This window comes from Pogoniulus pusillus, chromosome 12 (genome assembly GCF_015220805.1).
Source record: "Pogoniulus pusillus isolate bPogPus1 chromosome 12, bPogPus1.pri, whole genome shotgun sequence".
NCBI lineage: Eukaryota > Metazoa > Chordata > Aves > Piciformes > Lybiidae > Pogoniulus > Pogoniulus pusillus.
In genome coordinates this window covers 31,152,976-31,176,034 of record NC_087275.1, presented here as the reverse complement: position 1 = coordinate 31,176,034, position 23,059 = coordinate 31,152,976, and the positions used below count along the sequence as shown (strand labels likewise).

Below are 23,059 nucleotides of genomic sequence, written 5' to 3'. Positions count from 1 at the left end.
CATGTGCATTTTCCTCTATGGAAATAAAGTGTATTTGAGACTGCAGCTGCAAGTCAGATGGGATTTAAGAGATGGAAACAGCATCAGACAGGGACAGCAAAACCCAGCAGCATCTGCAGCAGAATGTTTCTTCAAGGAGCACTGCCAGATGGGCAGCAGCTGTTGGGCTTCACCATTACAGGTGAGCTCTACCTACATATGATGCTTTACCTCTCTGAAGTGAGCTCTGCCACTACACAACGTCCACAGGATTTTAGGGGCTGGAAGGGATCTCTAGAGATCTTTGGGTCCAACCCCTCTGCCAGACAGGACCAGAAAATCTAGCACAGGTCACACAGGAACACCTCACAGGACATGAGAGGTTGGAAGGGACCTCCAGAGAGCACTGAGTCCAACCCCCCTGCCAAAGCAGGGGCACCTCGGGTAGTCTGCACAGGAATGCATCCAGCTGGGGTTGGAAAGGCTCCAGAGAAGGAGACTCCACAACCTCTCTGGGCAGCCTGCTCCAGGGCTCTGTGACCTTTATAGTCAAAAAGCTCTTCCTCATGTTGAGGTGGAACTTACTGTGCTGCAGTTTCCATCCCTGGCCCCTTTTGCTATCCCAGGACACAAGAGGCTGTCCCTGTCCCTTCCTTCCTGACCCCCAGCCCTCAGCTATTGACAGACATTGCTCAGATCCCCTCTCAGCCTTCTCCTCTCCAGTCTAAGCAGCCCCAGGGCTCTCCTCATCAGGCAGTGCTGCAGTCCCTTCAGCATCCTTGTAGCCCTCCCTTGGACTCTCTCCAGCAGATCCCTGTCCCTCTTGAACTGGGGAGTGCAGAACTGGATGCAACATTCCAGGTGGGGCCTCACTAGAGCAGAGCAGAGGTGGAGGACCCCATCAGCCTTTTTGGCCACACTTTTTAATGCCCCCCAGGACCCCATCAGCCTTTTTGGCCACACTTTTTAATGCCCCCCAGGACCCCATCAGCCTTTTTGGCCACACTTTTTAATGCCTCCCAGGACCCCATCAGCCTTTTTGGCCACACTTTTTAATGCCTCCCAGGATCCCATCAGCCTTTTTGGCCACACTTCTTAATGCCTCCCAGGACCCCATCAGCCTTCTTGGCCACCAGGGCACCCTGCTGTCCCATGCAGAACTTGTCCCCCAGCACTCCCAGCTCCTTCTCCACGTGGCTGCTCTCCAGCAGATCACCTCCTAACCTGTGCTAGTGCAGTTTCTTATTCCTTCCCAAGTGCAGGGCTCTGCACTTATCCTTGTTGAACCTCATTAGGAGTTTGCAGCTAAGTTTGGAATAGAGGTAGCTTTGGCACTCTAAAGAGCTTTGCTTCTCCAAACAAGGCACATGGGAAGCAATTTGGTGGCTGAAGCTGCTGTATTCCTAAGTATCAGAGCAGGGCTCATGACTCTTGTAGATGGTCTGCTCCCAGCCAGGGCTCACAAAGCTCTTCATGCAGCATCAAACCATCTCTGCAAGAAAGCAATGCATTCTTTTCTCTGCTTCTTGAGTGCCAAACTGTGAAAACATAATTAGGGAGTCTTTTATCAAATGAAACCAATTAAAAACTCTCAAACAAACAAAAACAACCCCTCCCCCTCCCCAAAAAAAAGAGATGAGGCCCTGAATTTGGAAGAAAATTCATTTGATGATCACATCAGAGCTGTGATGTTTCAGCTCATTCTGGCAGCTTCATTGGTTACAAGTTAGGAGGACTTGACAAAATTATCCCAGCTGTTAATAATGTAGGAAGTTGCACTTCATGTAGTCAAAAGCCTCTTTCCCCCCCCCCCCCCTCCTTCACTCTGATGTAGGAGCTTGAAAATATTTGTGCTGAGCATATTTTGAACTGGGTATGGTTAAAGAGGCTGCAATCACAGAATCAGTCAGGGTTGGAAGGAACAACAAGGATCAGCCAGTTCTAAACCCTTTGCCAAGGGCAGGGACACCCTACCCTAGATCAAGCCTCATCCAGCCTGGCCTTAAACACCTCCAGTGTTACTCCATACTCACTCTGAGTATGTTCTACTCACTTAGAATCAACCAGGTTGGAAGAGACCTCCAAGATCATCCAGTCCAACCTATGAGTTGGAACTGGATGATCCTTGTGGTCCCTTCCAATCCTGTCTGATTGATTCTAGGATTTATTGGGATGGAGCTGGAGGGTGAGACAGGGAGTTGTTGGCAGGGATCTCCACTCCTGTTTGTTTGATTAGTCACCAGACACACTGAAAGCTTGAGTGTGCTACCTGCAAGCACCTAAGTGAGGTGAGATGCACTACTTGTGCTTGACGTGCAGGAGCTGTTGGAAGTGACTTGGTAGCCCTCAGCTAAGGGTGTATTAAGCAGAGTGTGTCCAGCAGATCAAGGGAGGTTCTCCTTCCCCTCTATGCTGCCCTGGTGAGACCTCATCTTGAGTATTGCCTTCAGTATTGGGCTCCCCAGTTGAAGAGGGACAGGGATCTGCTGAAGAGGGTCCAGAGGAGGGCTAGGAGGATGATGAGGGGACTGGAGCATTGCATGGTGAGGAGAGGCTGAGGAACCTGGGGCTGTTTAGTCTGGAATAGAGATCTAAGCATCTCTTTCCCCCCCTTCTGAGAGGGGATCTAATCAATGCTTACAAATGGCTGGGGCTCAGGAGTTGGGGGGGACAGGCTCTGCTCACTGCTCCCTGGGATAAGACAAGCAGCAATGGATGGAAGCTGCAGCACAGGAGGTTCCAGCTCAGCACAAGGGGAACTTCTTTCCTGTAAGGGTCCCAAAGCACTGGCACAGGATCCTCTAAGAGGTTGTGGAGTCTCCTTCTCTGGAGCCTTTCAAGGCCTGTCTGGATGTGTTCCTGTGTGCTCTGTGTTAGTATTGTCCTGCTCTGGCAGGGGGGGTTGGACTCAATGATCTCTTTGGGTGCCTTCCAACCCCTAACACCCTGTGAGCTTCTGATTACCCATAATATATTAAACCCAGCTGCATTAAACACATCACCTGACAAAAAAAGCCTTCACCACAAAGAAGGGTATGCTAATTAGTTAATTAAAGCTGATAAGACCAGCAGCCAGGGATGACTCCAGGAACATCTTAACTCACAAGCACTTTGTGACCTTCAGTGGCTGCAGCTTCCTGACACCTCACTGATGAGATCCCTCCCACAACCCTTTCAGCTTAGCAAGTCCTACTCATCTTCCCCAACTTGGTGAAAGGGCAAGAGCAAAGATATTTAACAGCAGCTACTCTGAAGTGCAAATTATGTAGGAGTGGGCTTGCCAATAATGAACCATCCCCCCCTCTTTTAGCATGTTCCTTGTCTATGTTGAGGTGTTTGCACTCTGTGAACCCAAGAAAGAAAAGCTGGGTCAAAACTGAACCAAAATTGGTGAGGTTGGCTTGCAGTTACAACTGCAAGTCTCTGATGAAAAGTGACAATGGGAAGAGTTAGAAATAGTTGATGCAGCTGTAAAAGTTTTTTTTTGGGGGGGGTCTGGACATGTTGCTGTATAATTTTGATGCTCTTGCAATATTAGCATGATAGGATCACAGCATAATGGAAATCATCCAGGGGACTTCACAGAATCATTGAAGGTTAAAGGCTGGAAGGGACCTCCAAAGCTCAGCCAGTCCAACCTCCCTGCCAGAACAGGTCACACAGGAACACATCCTGGCAGGGTTTGAATATCTCTGGTGAGGGAGGCTCCACAACCCCCCTGGGCAGCCTGTGCCAGGGCTCTGGCACCCTCACAGGGAAAAAATTCCTCCTCATGTTTCCATGCAACTTCCTATGCCTCAGCTCCCACCCATTGCCCCTTGTGCTGGCACTGGGCATCACCCAGCAGAGCCTGGCTCCAGCCTCCTGCCACTCACCTGCACATCTTTACCAACATGAATGAGGTCACCCCTCAGGCTTCTCCTCTCCAAGCAGCACAGCCCCAGCTCCCCCAGCCTCTCCTCTGGATATTCCTGCACATCTTTATCAACATGGATGAGGTCACCCCTCAGGCTTCTCCTCTCCAAGCAGCACAGCCCCAGCTCCCCCAGCCTCTCCTCTGGATATTCCTGCACATCTTTACCAACATGAATGAGGTCACCCCTTAGGCTTCTCCTCTCCAAGCAGCACAGCCCCAGCTCCCCCAGCCTCTCCTCTGGATATTCCTGCACATCTTTACCAACATGAATGAGGTCACCCCTCAGGCTTCTCCTCTCCAAGCAGCACAGCCCCAGCTCCCCCAGCCTCTCCTCTGGATATTCCTGCACATCTTTATCAACATGGATGAGGTCACCCCTCAGGCTTCTCCTCTCCAAGCAGCACAGCCCCAGCTCCCCCAGCCTCTCCTCTGGATATTCCTGCACATCTTTACCAACATGAATGAGGTCACCCCTTAGGCTTCTCCTCTCCAAGCAGCACAGCCCCAGCTCCCCCAGCCTCTCCTCTGGATATTCCTGCACATCTTTACCAACATGGATGAGGTCACTTGGAGTGATGCTCCCAGTTTCAGTGGCTGCTGCCTCCAGAAATACAAAACCACCCAAGGAAATCCCTCAGCAGTGAATATCTGAAGATTTTATGGCACTGATGTGAGAGAGAATTCATTTGCAAGACACAGGAAGCAAAGAATGTCCTCATTTGTCAGCACTCACCCTGCACAGGCAGTTGGCCACTCCTTAGAGAGAACATGACACCCAAAGCATGCTCAGTAAGCTCTTCTTGGGGTACCAGGCAGGTGTGAGCATGGGTATCTTGCAGCCTAAGATCATCTGTAGTGGACTGGCATGGTCAGTCATGACACAAGCCACTGATTATACCATCTTTTACTCCAGGCTGCAGGCCATGCCCAAACCAGCTGAACAGATGAATGCCCTGTCTAATGTCCACCTGGAGAGCAGTGCCGAGTGGCATCCCTCAGGGGTCAGTGCTGGCACCACTGCTGGTTAACAGCTTTGTCAGTGACATGGGCAGAGCAATCAGTGCACCCTCAGCAAGTCTGCAGATAGCACCAAGCTGTGTGGCACAGTCACTTGCTTAGAGGGCAGGGATCCATCCAGAGGAACCTGGACAGGCTGCAGAGGTGTGCCCAGGCCAACCTCATGGCATTCAACAAGGCCAAGTGGAAGGTCCTGCAGCTGGGTGGGTGCAATCCCAAGCACAGCTCCAGGCTGGGTGGGGAATGGCTGAGAGCAGCCCTGAGGAAAAGGCCCTGGGGGTCTGGGGTGGTGAAAAGCTCCACAGGAGCCTGCAGGGTGAGTGCAGCCCAGACACAACCCTGTGCTGGCTGCAGCCAGAGCAGTGTGGGCACAGGGCAAGGGAGGGGATTGTGCCCCTTGGCTCTGCTCTCCTCAGACCACACTTGGAGTCCTGTGTACAGTTGTGGAGCCCCCAGCACAAGAAGGACATGGAAGTGTTTGAGCCAGTGCAGAGGAGGCCACCAAGATGCTGAGAGGGCTGCAGCAGCTCTGCTCTGAGGCCAGACTGAGTTGGGGCTGTGCAGCCTGGAGAAGAGAAGGCTTCGAGGAGACCTTGGAGTGGACTTCCAGTGTCTGAAGGGGGCGACAGGAAGGCTGGAGAGGGACTATTGACAAGGTCTTGTAATGACAGGAGGAGGAGGAGGAATGGGTTTGAACTGGCAGAGAGGAGACTGAAAGTAGATGTTAGGAAGAAGTTGTTTGCAGTGAGGGTGGTGAGACACTGGCACAGGTTGCCCAGGGAGGTTGTGGAGCACAGAATCACCCAATGTGATCAAAGATCACATTGGGTGATTCTGTGCTCCACAACCTCCCTGGAGGTGTTGAAGGCCAGGCTGGATGAGGCCTTGAGTGACCTGTTCCAGTGGGAGGTGTCCCTGCCTATGGCAGGGGGCTGCAACTGGCTGAGCTTTGAGGTTCCTTCCAACCTAAACCATTCTATGATCCTGAGTGGCAATCCTTAATATTCAGTAGAACCAGAGTGGTTTGGAGTGACCTCCAGAGGTCTGGAGATCTGCCTGCTCCTCCTACAGCCCATGTACAGAACCTCTCTGCTACTCACCTGCTTCTTCCAGCTACTGTTCAGCTTTGGGGACGTATTTCAGCTCACTCTTTATGTTCTGAATCTCTGACAAGTTGACAGCAGGACCTGGAAGTTTCTTAGCTCCTGGGAGATGTTTCTTGTCTTTCTCCTCCTCTGATGAAGCAGGAATGCTCTGCACAAAAGGATACCAGTGACCTCCCTCACCACAGCAATCTCTCAAGCACAGGTGAGTTATGTGAGGAATGGGAAAGGATGATTATATACTAAATGTAGTCCTGCTGACAGGTGGGGGGCAGGGGGAGGAAGAGATTGGTTCTTTGGTTGGTTGTGGCCTAAAATGTTTTAAAACCCTTGGGAGAAAGAAAAATGAGGAGTATGTGGATCACTTTGGAAATGAGTAAGAATTGAGAGCATCACAGAATCAGGCAGGTTGGCAGAGAGCTCCAAGCTCAGCCAGTCCAACCTAGCACCCAGCCCTGCCCAACCAACCAGACCATGGCACTCAGTGCCCCAGTCAGGCTTGGCTGCAACACCTCCAGCCACAGCCACTCCACCACCTCCCTGGGCAGCCCATTCCAGTGCCAATCACTCTCTCTGCCAACAACTTCCTAACAACATCCAGCCTAGACCTGCCCTGGCACAGCTTGAGCCTCTGTCCCCTTCTTCTGCTGCTGGCTGCCTGGCAGCAGAGCCCAACCCCACCTGGCTACAGCCTCCCTGCAGGCAGTTGCAGGCAGCAATGAGCTCTGCCCTGAGCCTCCTCTGCTGCAGGCTGCACACCCCCAGCTCCCTCAGCCTCTCCTCACAGGGCTGTGCTCCAGGCCCCTCCCCAGCCTTGCTGCCCTGCTCCAAACACCTTCCAGCACCTCAGCAGCTCTCTGCAATGGAGGAGCCCAGAACTGGACACAGCACTCCAGGGGTGGCCTGAGCAGTGCTGAGCACAGGGGTGGGCACAAGAACCTCCCTTGTCCTGCTGCCCACACTGCTCCTGAGCCAGCCCAGGATGCCATTGGCTCTGCTGCCCACCTGGGCACACTGCTGCCTCCTCTGCAGCTCCTCTCTCCCAGCACCCCCAGCTCCCTCTCTGCCTGCCTGCTCTCAGCCACTCTGGCCCCAGCCTGCAGTGCTGCTTGGGGTTGTTGTGGCCGAAGTGCAGAACCCTGCCCTTGGCCTTGTTCAGTCTCATCCCATTGGCCTCTGCCCACCCATGCAGCCTGGCCAGGTCCCTCTGCAGGGCTCTCCTACCCTCCAACAGCTCCACAGCTGCTCCTAGCTTGGTGTATCTGCAACCTTACTACTGCTGGACTCAATCCCCTCGTGCAGGTCATCACTAAAGGTGAATCTTCAGCTTAAGTGCTTAGGGCTGTGGTTTAAGGTCAGTCTTCTAGAGTAGAGTTCTAGGTTGGACTTGGTGATCCTGAAGGTCTTTGCCAACCTGGATGTTTCTCTGATTCCTGTGAAAACTGAGCCCAGAAACTTTCATTCCATATTCTCTGTCTCATAAATGCAATGACATAACTGAGAAGCAAAGCAACACTTACTTAGCCACCCAGATCTAATTATCTTCTTAAGAAGAGTTAAGTCAGCCTGGGTTTGATTTCTTCAAGAGATTTCTCTGCAGACAGAGAACTGTTTCTATCAAACATGTTGAAGCTAAGAAAAGAATCTGTCTGCTTGTGACAGAAAAGGAAGAATCAGCTCATCTCTAGCTCAACCTGATCATTTCAAGTGCCTGGACCAGGTCAGGAGGAGCTGATGACTTGTACAAAACTGATCTGGCTGCTTCTTGCAAATGTAAAACAGTCACTTGCCACTTCCAGTGGCCTCAATTGGTGACTCTGCTACATTGCTCTGCTCTGGTGAAACTTCACCTGGAGCCAGTGGCCTCAGTTGGTGACTCTGCTACACTCCTCTGCTCTGGTGAAACTTCACCTGGAGCCAGTGGCCTCAATTGGTGACTCTGCTACACTCCTCTGCTCTGGTGAAACTTCACATGGATCCAATGGCCTCAACTGGTGACTCTGCTACACTCCTCTGCTCTGGTGGAACTTCACCTGGAGCCAGTGGCCTCAATTGGTGACTCTGCTACATTGCTCTGCTCTGGTGGAACTTCACCTGGAGCCAGTGGCCTCAGTTGGTGACTCTGCTACATTGCTCTGCTCTGGTGGAACTTCACCTGGAGCCAGTGGCCTCAGTTGGTGACTCTGCTACACTCCTCTGCTCTGGTGGAACTTCACCTGGAGCCAGTGGCCTCAGTTGGTGACTGCTACACTCCTCTGCTCTGGTGGAACTTCACCTGGATCCAGTGGCCTCAGTTGGTGACTCTGCTACACTCCTCTGCTCTGGTGGAACTTCACCTGGAGCCAGTGGCCTCAGTTGGTGACTCTGCTACATTCCTCTGCTCTGATGAAACTTCACCTGGATCCAGTGGCCTCAGTTGGTGACTCTGCTATATTCCTCTGCTCTGGTGGAACTTCACCTGGAGCCAGTGGCCTCAATTGGTGACTCTGCTACACTCCTCTGCTCTGGTGAAACTTCACCTGGAGCCAGTGGCCTCAGTTGGTGACTGCTACACTCCTCTGCTCTGGTGAAACTTCACCTGGAGCCAGTGGCCTCAGTTGGTGACTCTGCTACACTCCTCTGCTCTGGTGGAACTTCACCTGGAGCCAGTGGCCTCAATTGGTGACTCTGCTACATTCCTCTGCTCTGGTGGAACTTTACCTGGAGCCAGTGGCCTCAATTGGTGACTGCTACACTCCTCTGCTCTGGTGAAACTTCACCTGGAGCCAGTGGCCTCAGTTGGTGACTCTGCTACATTCCTCTGCTCTGGTGAAACTTCACCTGCAGTACTGCATCCAGCTCTGGAGCTGTCCCTACAGGAAGGACATGGTCCTGATGGAGTGGGTCCAGAGGAGGAGAACAAAAATTATCAGGGGGCTGGAGCACCTCTGCTACAAAGACAGGCTGAGGGAGTTGGGGATCTTCAGCCTGGAGAAGAGAAATCTCCAGGGAGACCTAAGAGCAGCCTGCCAGAACCTGAAGTGGGCTACAAGAAGGCTGCAGAGGGACTGTTTGCAAAGGCCTGCAGGGATAGGGCAAGGGACAATTAGAGCAGAGCAGATTGAGACTGGATGTTAGGAACAAGTTCTGCTCCATGAAGGTAGGGAAAGACTTGAACAGGTTGTCCAGGGAGGTAGTTGGGGCCCCATCCCTGGAGATCTTCAATGTGAGGCTGGACAGGGCTCTGGGCAACCTGATCTAGTGGAGGATGTCCTTGCTGACTGCAGAGGAGTTGGACTGGATGACCTCTGGAGCTCCCTTCCAGCCCATTCTATGTTCAGTGGTGGTACCTAAGGCTGTTCCACAGTACTATAAGACAGCTAAAAGTCTTTCTTCCATCACTGGCAGGGAGTCTCCCAAACAAGACTTCAACCCCCTCTTAATTTTCTTACCTCCTCCACTTCCTCAGCTGTAAGCTCTTTCCTTTTATGAGGGTGCCCTGCACCAGGTCGAAATGCACCCATTGGGATGTTGATATTGGCCTGTGAGGAAAAAATGATGATGCATGTGATTGACAGATAAACATGCAGCTGGTAAATGGTAAAGCCCAAAACGGGTGGGACAAGGCTTAGAGATGTCACAGTATCACAGTATCATCGTGGCTCTGGCTTACACCTTCAATGTGTGTATCATCACAGCCCTCCTGTGGGAAAGAGAAGTGTTTGCATCTCAGGTTTGCAAGTTTGCTGAGCACACCAAGCTGTGTGGTGCAGCAGCCAGGCTGGAGGGCAGGGATCCAGCCAGAGGGACCTGGGCAGGCTGCAGAGGTGGGCACAAGCCAAGCTCAGGAGGTTCAACAAGGGCAAAGGCAAGGTCCTGCAGCTGGGTGGAGGCAATGCCAAGCACCAGTGCAGGCTGGGCAGGGAGTGTCTGGAGAGCAGCCCTGAGGAGAGGGACTTGGGGGTGCTGCTGGAGGAGAAGCTGAGCAGGAGCCAGCAGTGTGCACTTGCAGCCCAGAAAGCCAAGCAGAGCCTGGGCTGCAGCAGCAGCAGTGTGGCCAGCAGGGCCAGGGAGGGGATTCTGCCCCTCTGCTCTGCTCTGCTGAGACCCCACCTGGAGTCCTGCATCCAGCTCTGGAGCCCCTGGGACAAGAGGGCTGTGGAGATGCTGGAGAGTGTCCAGAGCAGGGCCAGGAGGATGCTGAGAGGCTGCAGCAGCTCTGCTGTGAGCACAGCCTGAAAGAGTTGGGGCTGTGCAGGCTGGAGCAGAGGAGGCTCCCAGGGGACCTTCTTGTGGCCTTCCAGCATCTGAAGGGGGCTCCAAAAAAGCTGGGGAGGGAGCAATGTCTATCAATAGCTCAGGGGTGAGTGCCCAGAGAGCCTCCTCTTCTGCAGGCTGCACCCCCCCAGCTCCCTCAGCCTCTCCTCACAGGGCTGTGCTCCAGGCCCCTCCCCAGCCTTGCTGCCCTTCTCCAAACACCTTCCAGCACCTCCACAGCTCTCTGCAATGGAGGAGCCCAGAACTGGACACAGTAACATCACAACACAATAACATTACAACACAGTAACATCACAAGACAGATTTCTCCTGCTGCTCCATACTGAAGCAATCCCCTGGGCAAAAAAACCCTCAAACCTTATATGCTAAACCACATCCTTCATGCTGCCTCCTCATGAGGATGTTGGGATCATCCTCCAGCTGCATCTACAACCCTGCTTCATCCTTATGTGCTACTAGAAGGCACACAGGCTCACAGGATGTTAGGGGTTAGAAGGGATCCAAGCAGATCATTGAGTCTCTACTAGACAGGACACACAGGAACACATCCAGACAGGCCTTGGAAGGCTCCAGAGAAGGAGACTCCACAACTTCTCTGGGCAGCCTGTGCCAGGGCTCTGTGACCATTACAGTAAAGAAGTTCCCTCTTGTGTTGAGGCAGAGCCTCTTTTGCTGCAGCTTACACCCATTGCTCCTTGCCTATCCCAGGGAGCAGTGAGCAGAGCTTGTCCCCCCCTCCTGGCAGCCTTCAGATGCTTATAAACATTTACCAAATCCCCTCTTAAGTCTTCTCCTCTCCAGACTAAGCAGCCCCAGGTCCCTCAGCCTCCCCTGGAGCCATGCCCTCCAGTCCCCTCATCATCCTCGTAGCCTTCCACCGGACCCCCTCCACCAGATCCCTGTCCCTCTTCAACTGGGATCTTTTGACAAGGATCTTTTCTTTTAACAGAAGCATTACTATTTATCTCCCTTTGCTTTGGCTTTGAAATAGAAACTTCTTAAACCCTGGCAGCTGTGGGATTTCTTCCTCCAGCAACACAGGCAATAAAAAGCCTGCCAAGACCTCTGCCATGGTTTCAATTCTTCCCACCTCGCATCAACGCTGCACAAAACCTAAGAGCTGCAAGGATGAAGTTGCACTCCCAATGCTCCTCAGTCCTTCCCTCTGTCCTGCTTAGCTGATCCAGCCACAGGCACAACCCAACACTGTAAAGATCACACAAGCAACCAACCTACTCCCTCCAGCTTTTTAACAGATCACAAGATGCTCTTTCAGGCCAAACTCATTGAGTACTTTCATATCTGCCAAGCTTTTAGCTCTCCAAATGCACAATCCCCAGCTAGGGCTTGGAGGGGAGGTTTGGTCTGAGCAAAGCATGCAGTTTGCCAAGGAATGGACATTGATAGCTATGATTTTAGCCTATCAGAAACATAAATGCTGTCTCTTACCTGAATAGCTTTGACATGTGAGGCTGGCTGTTTGGACATTTTGAAGACAGAGGCTTATCCCTGCAAGCAAAATGGGAGAAGTGTTACAGGCTCTGACATTCTGATAGCTAAGGGAGATAAGTTAGAACTTAACCCAGGCTGCCTCTTGACAGGCATCCATTTACATCTGCCCAGCTCTTGTTTCCAGCTCGGTTTCAGAGAGGCTTAGTTCTTCCTGCTGACTGTCAGAAGGAGACACAACACCTGAGCTTCTCCCCTTAATATTGCATAGTCACAAATGGAGCTATCTCTTTCACATTAAAAACTATAATGAGGAGAGATAAGGAAACACTCCAACCTTAACAGCACTGTAAAATGAGTTAGAATGAGGGGAAGCATTTGAGGATAAGAATGAGGGGAAGCATTTGAGGATAAACAAGGAGTGATCACCTCTGCCACACCACCTATGTAGGGTTTATTAGAGCTCTCAGTTTAAAATCTGCTTTCAAATGAAGCACAACTTGCTGGAAAACGTTGATAAAGGCAGGCAAAAGCATGCTCTAACTCACAGCTCCTTGCAAATATTTAATGCCTCCAGGGTGAAGGTTAATAAGTTGTTTTCCTCCAGCTCTGTGGAGAAAGGCCTTGAAGTGCTGGTGAGCAGCAAGTGCTGCATGGGCCAGCAGTGTGCCCTTGTGGCCAACAGAGCCAAGGGCATCCTGGGGGGCAGCAGGAAAAGTGTGGCCAGCAGGGCTAGGGAGGTTCTTCCCCAGCTCTGCTCTGCCCTGCTGAGACCACACCTGCAATACTGTGTCTAGTTTTGGGCTGCCCAGTTCAAGAGAGACAGGGACCTGCTGGAGAGAGTCCAGTGGAGAGCCATGAGGGTGACTGGGGGAGTTGAGCATCTTCCCTACGGAGAGAGCCTGAGAGCCCTGGGGCTGTTCAGTCTGGAGCAGAGAAGGCTGAGAGGGGATCTGAGCAATGTCTGTCAATAGCTGAGGGGTGGGGGTCAAGTGGAGGGGGCCAAGCTCTTTTGGGTGGTGCACAGCAATAAGCCAAGGAGCAATGGATACAAACTGGAACAGAGAAGGCTTCAGCTCAACATGAGGAGAAACTTCTTTGCAGTGAGGGTGGCAGAGCCCTGGAGCAGGCTGCCCAGAGAGGTTGTGCAGTCTCCTTCTCTGCAGACTTTCCACCCCCACCTGGATGCATTCCTGTGTGAACTACCCTAGAGGATCCTGCCTTGGCAAGGGGTTTGGACTGGATGATCTCTGGAGGTCCCTTCCAACCTCTAAGGTTCTGCAATTCTGTGGTCAAATCATGAAGTTCCCTGACAATTGCAAAGGCACAAAGCAGCCTCTCATCAGAGCTGTAGATCATAAAGATCCAACTTCAGCAACAAGATTAAAACAAAAAGAGCAGAGTTCTCCAAATAATTTTGTGCAGGTGACTGCAAAGCAACAAAGTCAAAAGAGTCTGAGACCTTTTTTTTTGTCATTATTATTTCATTCACTGAGAATTAAGATGTCAGTGGGCTGGATCTTTGTCAAAGGCAGCTCATTTAGCCAGCATAATACAAAATCCTCTAGTGTGAGGTGTCCCTGCTCATGGCAGGGGGGGTGGAGTTAGATGATCCCTGTGGTCCCTTCCAACCTTGACTGATTCCATGATGCTGATACTGGAAGGTGTTTGGAGAAGGGCGATAAAGCTGGTGAGAAGTCTGGAACACAAACCCTATCAGGAGAGGCCATGGGAGCTGGGGGTGCGCAGCCTGCAACAGAGGAGGCTCAGGGCAGAGCTCATTGCTGCCTGCAGCTGCCTGCAGGGAGGCTGTAGCCAGGTGAGGTTGGGCTCTGCTGCCAAGCAGCCAGCAACAGAACAAGAGGACACAGTCTCAATATGTGCCAGGGGAGGTCTAGGCTGGATGTTGTTAGGAAGTTGTTGGCAGAGAGAGTGATTGGCACTGGAATGGGCTGCCCAGGGAGGTGGTGGAGTGGCTGTGCCTGGAGGTGTTGCAGCCAAGCCTGGCTGGGGCACTGAGTGCCATGGTGTGGTTGCTTGGCCAGGGCTGGGTGCTAGGTTGGGCTGGCTGAGCTTGGAGCTCTCTGCCAACCTGGCTGATTCTATGATGCTATGGTCTATGATTCTACGATGTTATGATGCTACAATTCTATGATGCTATGATTCTATGATGCTGTGATGCTAAGAATCTATGATGCTGTGAATCTAAGATGCTATGATGCCAAGATTCTATGATGCTGTGATGCTGAGATTCTATGATGCTATGATTCTGTGATGCTGTGATTCTATGATGCTATGATGCTAAGATTCTATGATGCTAAGATTCTGTGATGCTGTGATGCTGAGATTCTATGATGCTATGATGCTATGATTCTATGATGCTATGATTCTATGATGCTGTGATTCTATGATGCTGAGATTCTATGATGCTGAGATTCTGTGATGCTGTGATTCTATGATGCTGTGATTCTATGATGCTGTGATTCTATGATGCTGAGATTCTATGATGCTAAGATTCTATGATGCTAAGATTCTATGATGCTAAGATTCTATGATGCTGTGATTCTATGATGCTGTGATGCTATGATGCTGTGATTCTATGATGCTAAGATTCTATGATGCTATGATTCTATGATGTCAAGATTCTATGATGCTAAGATTCTATGATGCTATGATTCTATGATGCTAAGATTCTATGATGCTATGATGCTAAGATTCTATGATGCTAAGATTCTATGATGCTATGATTCTATGATGCTATGATTCTATGATGCTATGATTCTATGATGCTATGATGCTAAGATTCTATGATGCCAAGATTCTATGATGCTAAGATTCTATGATGCTAAGATTCTATGATGCTATGATGCTAAGATTCTATGAAGCTAAGATTCTATGATGCTATGATTCTATGATGCTATGATTCTATGATGCTAAGATTCTATGATGCTATGATTCTATGATGCTATGATTCTATGATGCTGTGATTCTATGATGCTGAGATTCTATGATGCTATGATGCTATGATGCTGTGATTCTATGATGCTGTGATTCTATGATGCTGTGATTCTATGATGCTGTGATTCTATGATGCTAAGATTCTATGATGCTAAGATTCTATGATGCTAAGATTCTATGATGCTAAGATTCTATGATGCTATGATGCTATGATGCTGTGATTCTATGATGCTAAGATTCTATGATGCTATGATTCTATGATGTCAAGATTCTATGATGCTAAGATTCTATGATGCTATGATTCTATGATGCTAAGATTCTATGATGCTATGATGCTAAGATTCTATGATGCTAAGATTCTATGATGCTATGATTCTATGATGCTATGATTCTATGATGCTATGATTCTATGATGCTATGATGCTAAGATTCTATGATGCCAAGATTCTATGAAGCTAAGATTCTATGATGCTATGATGCTAAGATTCTATGATGCTAAGATTCTATGATGCTATGATTGTAAAATGAGATCATAGTACTAAATAAGAAGTAAGGAATTATTCCAGCAGGCATTGAACACAACCAAACTACAGCACATTTTTTGCTGCTGTATTTAACCTGAGAGGAGAAAAGTAAAAAGCTATGTAAGAAAGGAGAGAAGAAACCTATTGAAATGTCAACTGTGGGTCAAAGGCTTTGGTACTCCGAAGAATACAACTGCCATGTGGAGATGGTAGCAAACAAAAAGCATTGAGGAGTTGTAGGTTGGCTTCAGCCTGGAATTCCAGCCTAAAATTTTAAGACTGGAGCTGCAGTGGAAGATTTGCTCTTGGCTATTGTCACACCAGCTTTAAATCTGTGTATGGTGCTGAGGAGAACTTAAAAGCAGGCATCTGCTTGCCATTAGAGGTCTCCCTCTGACTGCACTCTGAGCTGTGGAGTGCTATCCAAGCCCTAAGTCAGAAGATGTCATCTTTGCAGCCTCTTTGGCTTTAAATAGCTTCCACTAAATGAACAAACCAGAAGAAACACCCCCCTACAAAAGCAAAACAAACCCAGCATGCTTCCAGTGAGCCTTTTATATGGACTCTTCATTTCCACTGACAGCTGTAAAATCAAATGAGGTTTAAAAACCATCTCAATTCGCTTTGGAGAGATGAAATGTCTCAGCAGACCTCATCTGGAGTACTGGGGGCAGTTCTGGAGCCTCCAGCACAAGAAGGACATGGAACAGTAGGAGCCAGTCCAGAGGAGGGCCACGAAGATGCCAGAGGGCTGCAGCAGCTCTGCTGTGAGGACAGGCTACAAGAGCTGGGGCTCAGCAGCCTGGAAAAGAGAAGGTGTCAAGGAGACCTTATAGCAGCCTTCCAGTGCTTGAAAGGGGCTACAGGAGGGCTGGGAAGGGACTATTGACTATGATTCTATGATTTTAAAACCACTGTGGACCTGTTGTCTAAATGCTGTCAGAAAGAAATTAATGCACTTGCCCAGTGCCTGTGCACCAGTATCAGAGAATCATAGAATCAACCAGGTTGGAAGAGACCTCCAAAATCATCCAGTCCAACCTATCACAGTCAACCTATCCAGTCCATCCCTATAGGGCTCTATGCAGTTAACTACACCTACATGCTTCTTGGGCCACCTAGGGTCAGAGTGGCTGAGAGCAGCCAGGAAGAAAGGCACCTGGGGGTACTGGGAGAGAGGAGCTGAAGCTGAGGCAGCAGTGTGCCCAGGTGGCCAAGAGGGCCAATGGCATCCTGGGCTGGCTCAGGAAGAGTATGGCCAGCAGGACAAGGGAGGTTACTCTGCCCCTGGACACAACACTGGACAGGTTTGGTCACCCCTGGAGTGCTGTGTCCAGTTCTGGGCTCCTCCACTGCAGAGAGATGCTGAGGTGCTGGAAGGTGTTTGGAGCAGGGCAGCAAGGCTGGGGAGGGGCCTGGAGCACAGCCCTGTGAGGAGAGGCTGAGGGAGCTGGGGGGGTGCAGCCTGCAGCAGAGGAGGCTCAGGGCAGAGCTCATTGCTGCCTGCAGCCGCCTGCAGGGAGGCTGTAGCCAGGTGGGGTTGGGCTCTGCTGCCAGGCAGCCAGCAGCAGAACAAGGGGACACCGTCTGAAGCTGTGCCAGGGGAGCTCTAGGTTGGATGTTAGGAGGAAGTTGTTGTCAGAGAGAGTGATTGGCACTGGAATGGGCTGCCCAGGGAGGTGGTGGAGTGGCTGTGCCTGGAGGTGTTGCAGCCAAGCCTGGCTGGGGCACTTAGTGCCATGGTCTGGTTGGTTGGGCAGGGCTGGGTGCTAGGTTGGGCTGGGGGAGCTTGGAGCTCTCTTCCAACCTGGTTGATTCTATGATTCACCTCCAGTCTCCTCTTTAAAACAAGCACAGCAGTAGCTGCTCCTGGGTGAAGTGCCCTGGGCTCCCAAGAAGCATGCATTCGACATGATTGCAATCAGACACCAGTTCCTAAAGAGGGATGCATGATACAGTTGTGCAGGACTGCTGTTTGGAGGAGGTGATTTTCCTACCACTTCAGGCTGTCCTCATTACCACCAGAGAAATCAGGACAACAGTATGCTGCTGAGTAAAAATAGACAATCTTCTCATGGCTCTGCTGCCTTTCCCTCCCCTTCTCTGGGTTTCAGAGCCATGCTGCCCATCACTCACAGGAAAACAAACCTCAGATTACAGCTGCATCTCTCACTGGTTAGTTCATTTTGTTCTTTAGCCATGCATCTGGGAGAGAGAGACCCCAAAAGGCTGCGTTGGTTGTGTTATTTCTGCCTTTCCAATCAGCTCTGCAAACTTAACAATCCTCTTCCCCCTCACTTCTATGGCAAGACTCCACATGCACGCAGCCAGAGGCACACAGATGCACACAGCCTGTGCTCCCCAGTGTCGTTTTGGTCTCCCCACACCTCACCTTTTACCTTTTATGGGCTGCATGCTTGAGCCAAACTTAGAAAGCAATGGCAGAGTTAGTTCAGCATGGAGCTGCTTTATGGCAGACCTTCCCCTGCAGACTCTTTTGCCTCCCAGTCAAACTACTGATGAACTCCTTGTAGAACAGCAGGGAAAGAAAGCAGTGCTTTGAAAAAGAGGCTTTCTTAAAAACAAAGGACCTATCTTCTGTCTCTCTTGCTAAAAAAGACTTGAGTGGGCAACATAATAAGCTGACTTGATTCAATTTGGGCTTTAAATAGGCTGAGATATCATAATGCCACCTTTTGTAAGCCACACAAGAGATGTACAGTAGCAGACAGATAAGAGAAAGAGCCTTTCCCCCCGAGGGGACAGCCCCAGCTGGAAGCTGTCCTTTCTCCCCCCACCACACTCAAGGCACCCAGCACAGTGAGTACTGCAATGTATGGTGTGATTGAAAGGCTTTGACAGGAGCTGTGCTACTGGGAGGCACAGCTGGTCCAAAGAAATAAAAGAACCACACACACACAAAGGCTTTGCAGCTTCCAGCCTGTCCCACCAAAGCTTACTGCAGGCTTTAGGCAAGTGTGAGCCCGTTTTCAGTAAGGCAGTTGTCTCTGCTGTGGTTGCCTGTTAAGGTCAGAGTGAAAGAATACCTCTCTTACCATCCAAACCCCCTCCTCTGTCACCTCTCTTACCACCCAAACCCCCTCCTCTGTCACCTCTCTTACCACCCAAGCCCCCTCCTCTGTCACCTCTCTTACCACCCAAACCCCCTTCTCTGTCACCTCTTTCTCTTACCATCCAAATTCCCCTTTCTCTGTCACCTCTCTTACCTTCCAAACCCCCTTCTCTGTCACCTCTTTCTCTTACCATCCAAATTCCCCCTTCTCTGTCACCTCTCTTACCACCCAAACCCCCTTCTCTGTCACCTCTCTTACCACCCAACCCCCTTCTCTGTCACCTCTCTTACCACCCAAACCCCCTTCTCTGTCACCTCTTTCTCTTACCATCCAAATTCCCCCTTCTCTGTCACCTCTCTTACCACCCAACCCCCTTTCTCTGTCACCTCTCTTACCACCCAAACCCCCTTCTCTGTCACCTCTCTTACCACCCAAACCCCCTTCTCTGTCACCTCTCTTACCATCCAAACCCCCTTCTCTGTCACCTCTCTTTCTCTTACCACCCAAACCCCCTTCTCTGTCACCTCTCTTACCATCCAAACCCCCTTCTGTGTCACCTCTTTCTCTTACCATCCAAACCCTCTTCTGTGTCACCTCTTTCTCTTACCATCCAAACCCCCTTCTCTGTCACCTCTCTTTCTCTTACCATCCAAATTCCCCTTTCTCTGTCACCTCTCTTGCCACCCAAACCCCCTTCTCTGTCACCTCTCTTACCACCCAAACCCCACACAGAGCAAATGAGCCCCCACCTATGCACTACAGTACCCAAGCTAAGCCAGTTACGCTGCTGCTGAGGCATCTGACTTTCCATTTCAAATCTCCACAGATTCCCCACAGCTTATGAAGCAATAACAATCTGCTCTGAACAGGCTGATAGGCTGCACAAGACATTAAAACAAGCAGAAAGCCACAACTATTGCAGCCACTTTGCAGCACTCCCCAAAAGAGGGGGTTTTGTTTCTCCAGAGGGTCTTTCAAGTCTTTTAATTGACCTCCTCAGGATCAACTCAGTTCTTTAACTTAGATTCAAACCCAAAAGAGCTCCAAACCATCAAGCAAGCACATGCACCTCCTTTTGATGGTGAAAGAGGTACCTTCTTCTAGCAGCTGAGGTACTGACCGTGTCTGAAATAGCTCCGATGCTTTCAGCCCAGACGGCACCCGAGAGCTGCTCCAAGCTGGAGTGGGACTCTGCTGAGTAGCAAAGTGTAAAAGGGAATTCCTGGCATAGCTTCCAGTTGTTCTTCCTAAATATAGTGTTTGATTCATCCTGCAACTCGGTCCCCTGTGACATTTGACCAGGGTTTCAAACCAGAGCTCGTGTGTCAAGGGGGAGGTGTCGAAGGAACACACCTTTGGGTCCTTCTCCTGCTCTGCTCTTCTGGGCTTTTGCACCACCAGTGCCAAGCATAGGGCAGCAGAAAGGAACACACAGCTTCTGCTGCGGTGCTTGGGGCAGCCTCTGCTTCCCCAACTTCCACAGCAGAGGAAGAACTAATTGTGGAGATGTAATTATGAAGAACTCACCTCAAGGGAGCTAACCAGAGGAGGTAAATGCCACAGCGGTGCGAGGGGATCGCGGCTGGCTTGGGAGCCAACTGGCCCAGCAGCTGCCTGGGGGCTCAGCATAGTGTCCTTCTGTGCAGGAGGAGGGCTTCTGAGCTCTGAGGCCATGGCTGCCCGGCCTCAGGGCATGTGTATGAAGCTAAAGGAAGGGGGGAGGGGGTTGCTCTAGCTCCCATGAGGAAGACTGCACAGTTGTGCCCATGGTGGCTGGAGCACTCTCTTCAGTGGTGGCCCACACAGAAAGTCGTGTGTGGGGCACAGCCTCCTGTTTTCACTGCTCTCATTCACTGCATCTTCACATAGCATCACACAATCACAGGTTGGCAAAGCCCCTCAGGATCACCAAGTTCATCCTAGAAACCTACTCTACAAGATTCACCTTAAACCATAGCCCTAATTAAACCACCCTTAAACACAAGCAGAGTGGGTGACTCCACCACCTCCCTGGGCAGCCCATTCCAGTCCCTGACCACTCTCTCTGTGAAAAACTTCTTGCTAATGTCCAATCTAAACCTCCCCAGTCTCAGCTTAGAATCATAGAATCATAGAACCATAGAATCAACCAGGGTGGAAGAGAGCTCCAAGCACCCCCAGCCCAACCTAGCACCCAGCCCTGCCCAACCAACCAGACCATGGCACTAAGTGCCCCAGCCAGGCTTGGCTGCAACATCTCCAGCCATAGCCACTCCACCACCTCCCTGGGCAGCCCATTCCAGTGCCAATCACTCTCTCTGCCAACAACTTCCTAACAACATCCAGCCTAGACCTGCCCTGGCACAGCTTGAGGCTGTGTCCCCTTGTTCTGTTGCTGGCTGCCTGGCATCAGAGCCCAACCCCACCTGACTACAGCCTCCCTTCAGGTAGCTGTAGACAGCAATGAGGTCACCTCTGAGCCTCCTCTTCTCTCCTCTTCATCAGCGTTTTGCAGAGCACCACTACCTTTGAATAACCACTGGGATGCACAGCCCCATGACTTGCAGATTCATCTGCTAAATATGTGCAGCAGATGATTTAGAAGTAAACCATGAGGCAGATGTGGATTGCAGATGATGGATTCAATGCCTGACAAGGTAAAGACCCAGCTCTGGCAGGAGGGTTGGACTGGATGATCTTTTGAGGTCCTTTCCAACTCCTCACATGCTGGGACTCTCTGCTTGCCATTTAAATGACTATGTCTGTCATAGAGGGCTCCAAAACACACAGTAACAACTTTATTTCAGGTATGAAACTCCCAACATAGTTAAACAAACACTTCTGTTGCACTCCTAGAAGCCTGCCTAATTAACATGCCTCCTGAAAGAGCTTGTTGCTGTTGAAAATGAGGTTGATGCTTAACAGAAAAGTGCCTGTCTCTTAATTCTTGACTCAGATATTTCACTGTATAATGTCAGAACTGTTTCTTTAAGCTGTCTCTGCTTTTGAGCTCGCTGAAGTGTGGGGTTGGTTTTTCTTTTGGGGGGGAGGGGGGGGGGGAGGAAGCTCAGGAGCAGAGATAGATCTTCCCTGAGGCTCCCAAATGAAAACAGTGTAATGCAAACAGTCTAAGACAACAGAAAATGCAACTCAGCAGAGGAGCAGACACAGCCTCAGATCACTTGAAATAAGAGTTCTTTGAAAGAAAGAAAAGTTAAATCAATACATTCCTGGAGTTTTGCTCCAAATGACAAAGTAGTGGCAATGTATTTTAGATCCTTGGCAATGCATCAGGAGCAGTGTGGCCAGCAGGACAAGGGAGGTTATTCTTGCCCTGTAATGGCACTGCTCAGGCCACACCTTGAGTGCTGTGTCCAGTTCTGGGCCCCTCAATTCAAGAGAGATGTTGAGGTGCTGGAAGGTGTCCAGAGAAGGGCAACAAGGCTGGGGAGGGGGCTGGAACATAAACCCTATGAGGAGAGGCTGAGGGAGCTGGGGGGGTGCAGCCTGCAGCAGAGGAGGCTCAGGGCAGAGCTCATTGCTGCCTGCAGCTGCCTGCAGGGAGGCTGTAGCCAGGTGGGGTTGGGCTCTGCTGCCAGGCAGCCAGCAGCAGAACAAGGGGACACAGCCTGAAGCTGTGCCAGGGCAGATCTAGGCTGGATGTTACGAGGAAGTTCCTGGCAGAGAGAGTGATTGGCATTGGAATGGGCTGCCCAGGGAGGTGGTGGAGTCACCATCCCTGGAGGTCTTCAAGAAAAGCCTGGATGAGGCACTTAGTGCCATGGTCTGCTTGATTGGATAGGGCTGGGTGCTAGGTTGGACTGGATGAGCTTGGAGGTCTCTTCCAACCTGCTTGATTCTATGATTCTATGAAAAACTTTTATTCCCTATCTTAATTTTAGCCCTGTAGATTACATCTTATTGACAAATTGGAACTGTGAGCTCACAACATTAAGTATTGGGAGTCAACAACCCTGCAGGTGTTTAATCAGCCAGCTTGGAACTCAGCATCCTTCCTAAAAATAATGACTGGGGGTTGGAACAGGCTGCCCAGGGAGATGGTGGAGTCACCATAGAATCATAGAATCAGCCAGGTTGGAAGAGAGCTCCAAGCTCACCCAGCCCAACCTAGCACCCAGCCCTGCCCAACCAACCAGACCATGGCACTAAGTGCCCCAGCCAGGCTTGGCTGCAACACCTCCAGCCACGGCCACTCCACCACCTCCCCGGGCAGCCCATTCCAGTGTCCAATCACTCTCTCAGGGAAGAACTTTCTCCTCACCTCCAGCCTAAATCTCCCCTGGCGCAGCCTGAGGCTGTGTCCTCTCGTTCTGGTGCTGGCCACCTGAGAGAAGAGAGCAACCTCCTCCTGGCCACAACCACCCCTCAGGTAGTTGTAGACAGCAATGAGGTCACCCTGAGCCTCCTCTTCTCCAGGCTAACCAATCCCAGCTCCCTCAGCCTCTCCTCGTAGGGCTGTGCTCAAGGCCTCTCCCCAGCCTCGTCGCCCTTCTCTGGACACGCTCAAGCATCCACGGGTGTGCTGCTGAGGGACGTGGTTTAGCAGCTTAGCAGCACTGAGCTGCTGATTGTGAGCGCTGTACTTGACGAGGAAAGGTCTTTTCCGCGCTCAGCAGTTCCCTTTGGCGTCCCCCGGCCCCGCCGCTGCGCACCCCTCACGCCGCAGGCTGCCGCCACACCTCGCACGGCCGCGGCCGCCGCCGGGCCCCGTTCCGCAGCGCACCAGGACGTGACGTCACGGCAGCACCTGCCCGCGTTCGCAGCGGTGAGCGCGGAAGCGTC

At 51.0% G+C, this 23,059-nt stretch overlaps 1 protein-coding gene across 1 annotated transcript; it reads right to left on the bottom strand.

Annotated features, from left to right (window-relative positions):
• Positions 1-1,453: 1,453 nt before the first annotated feature.
• SMPX (small muscle protein X-linked) lies at positions 1,454-9,518 on the bottom strand. Its single transcript, XM_064152186.1, has 3 exons — positions 9,447-9,518; positions 6,013-6,166; positions 1,454-1,517 (listed from the first exon to the last, which is right to left on the bottom strand). The coding sequence occupies exons 1-2, from the start codon at positions 9,516-9,518 to the stop codon at positions 6,026-6,028; spliced, it is 213 nt and encodes a 70-aa protein (XP_064008256.1). The 3' UTR covers positions 1,454-1,517; positions 6,013-6,025.
• Positions 9,519-23,059: the final 13,541 nt, after the last annotated feature.

Excerpts from the sequence above, each read along its gene's own strand:
- SMPX (XM_064152186.1), bottom strand. The coding sequence starts at position 9,518 with ATGGGTGCATTTCGACCTGGTGCAGGGCACCCTCATAAAAGGAAAGAG. Across the intron at positions 6,167-9,446 it reads CAGCTGAGGAAGTGGAGGAG|AGCATTCCTGCTTCATCAGA; the intron begins GTAAGAAAATTA and ends CCTTTTGTGCAG.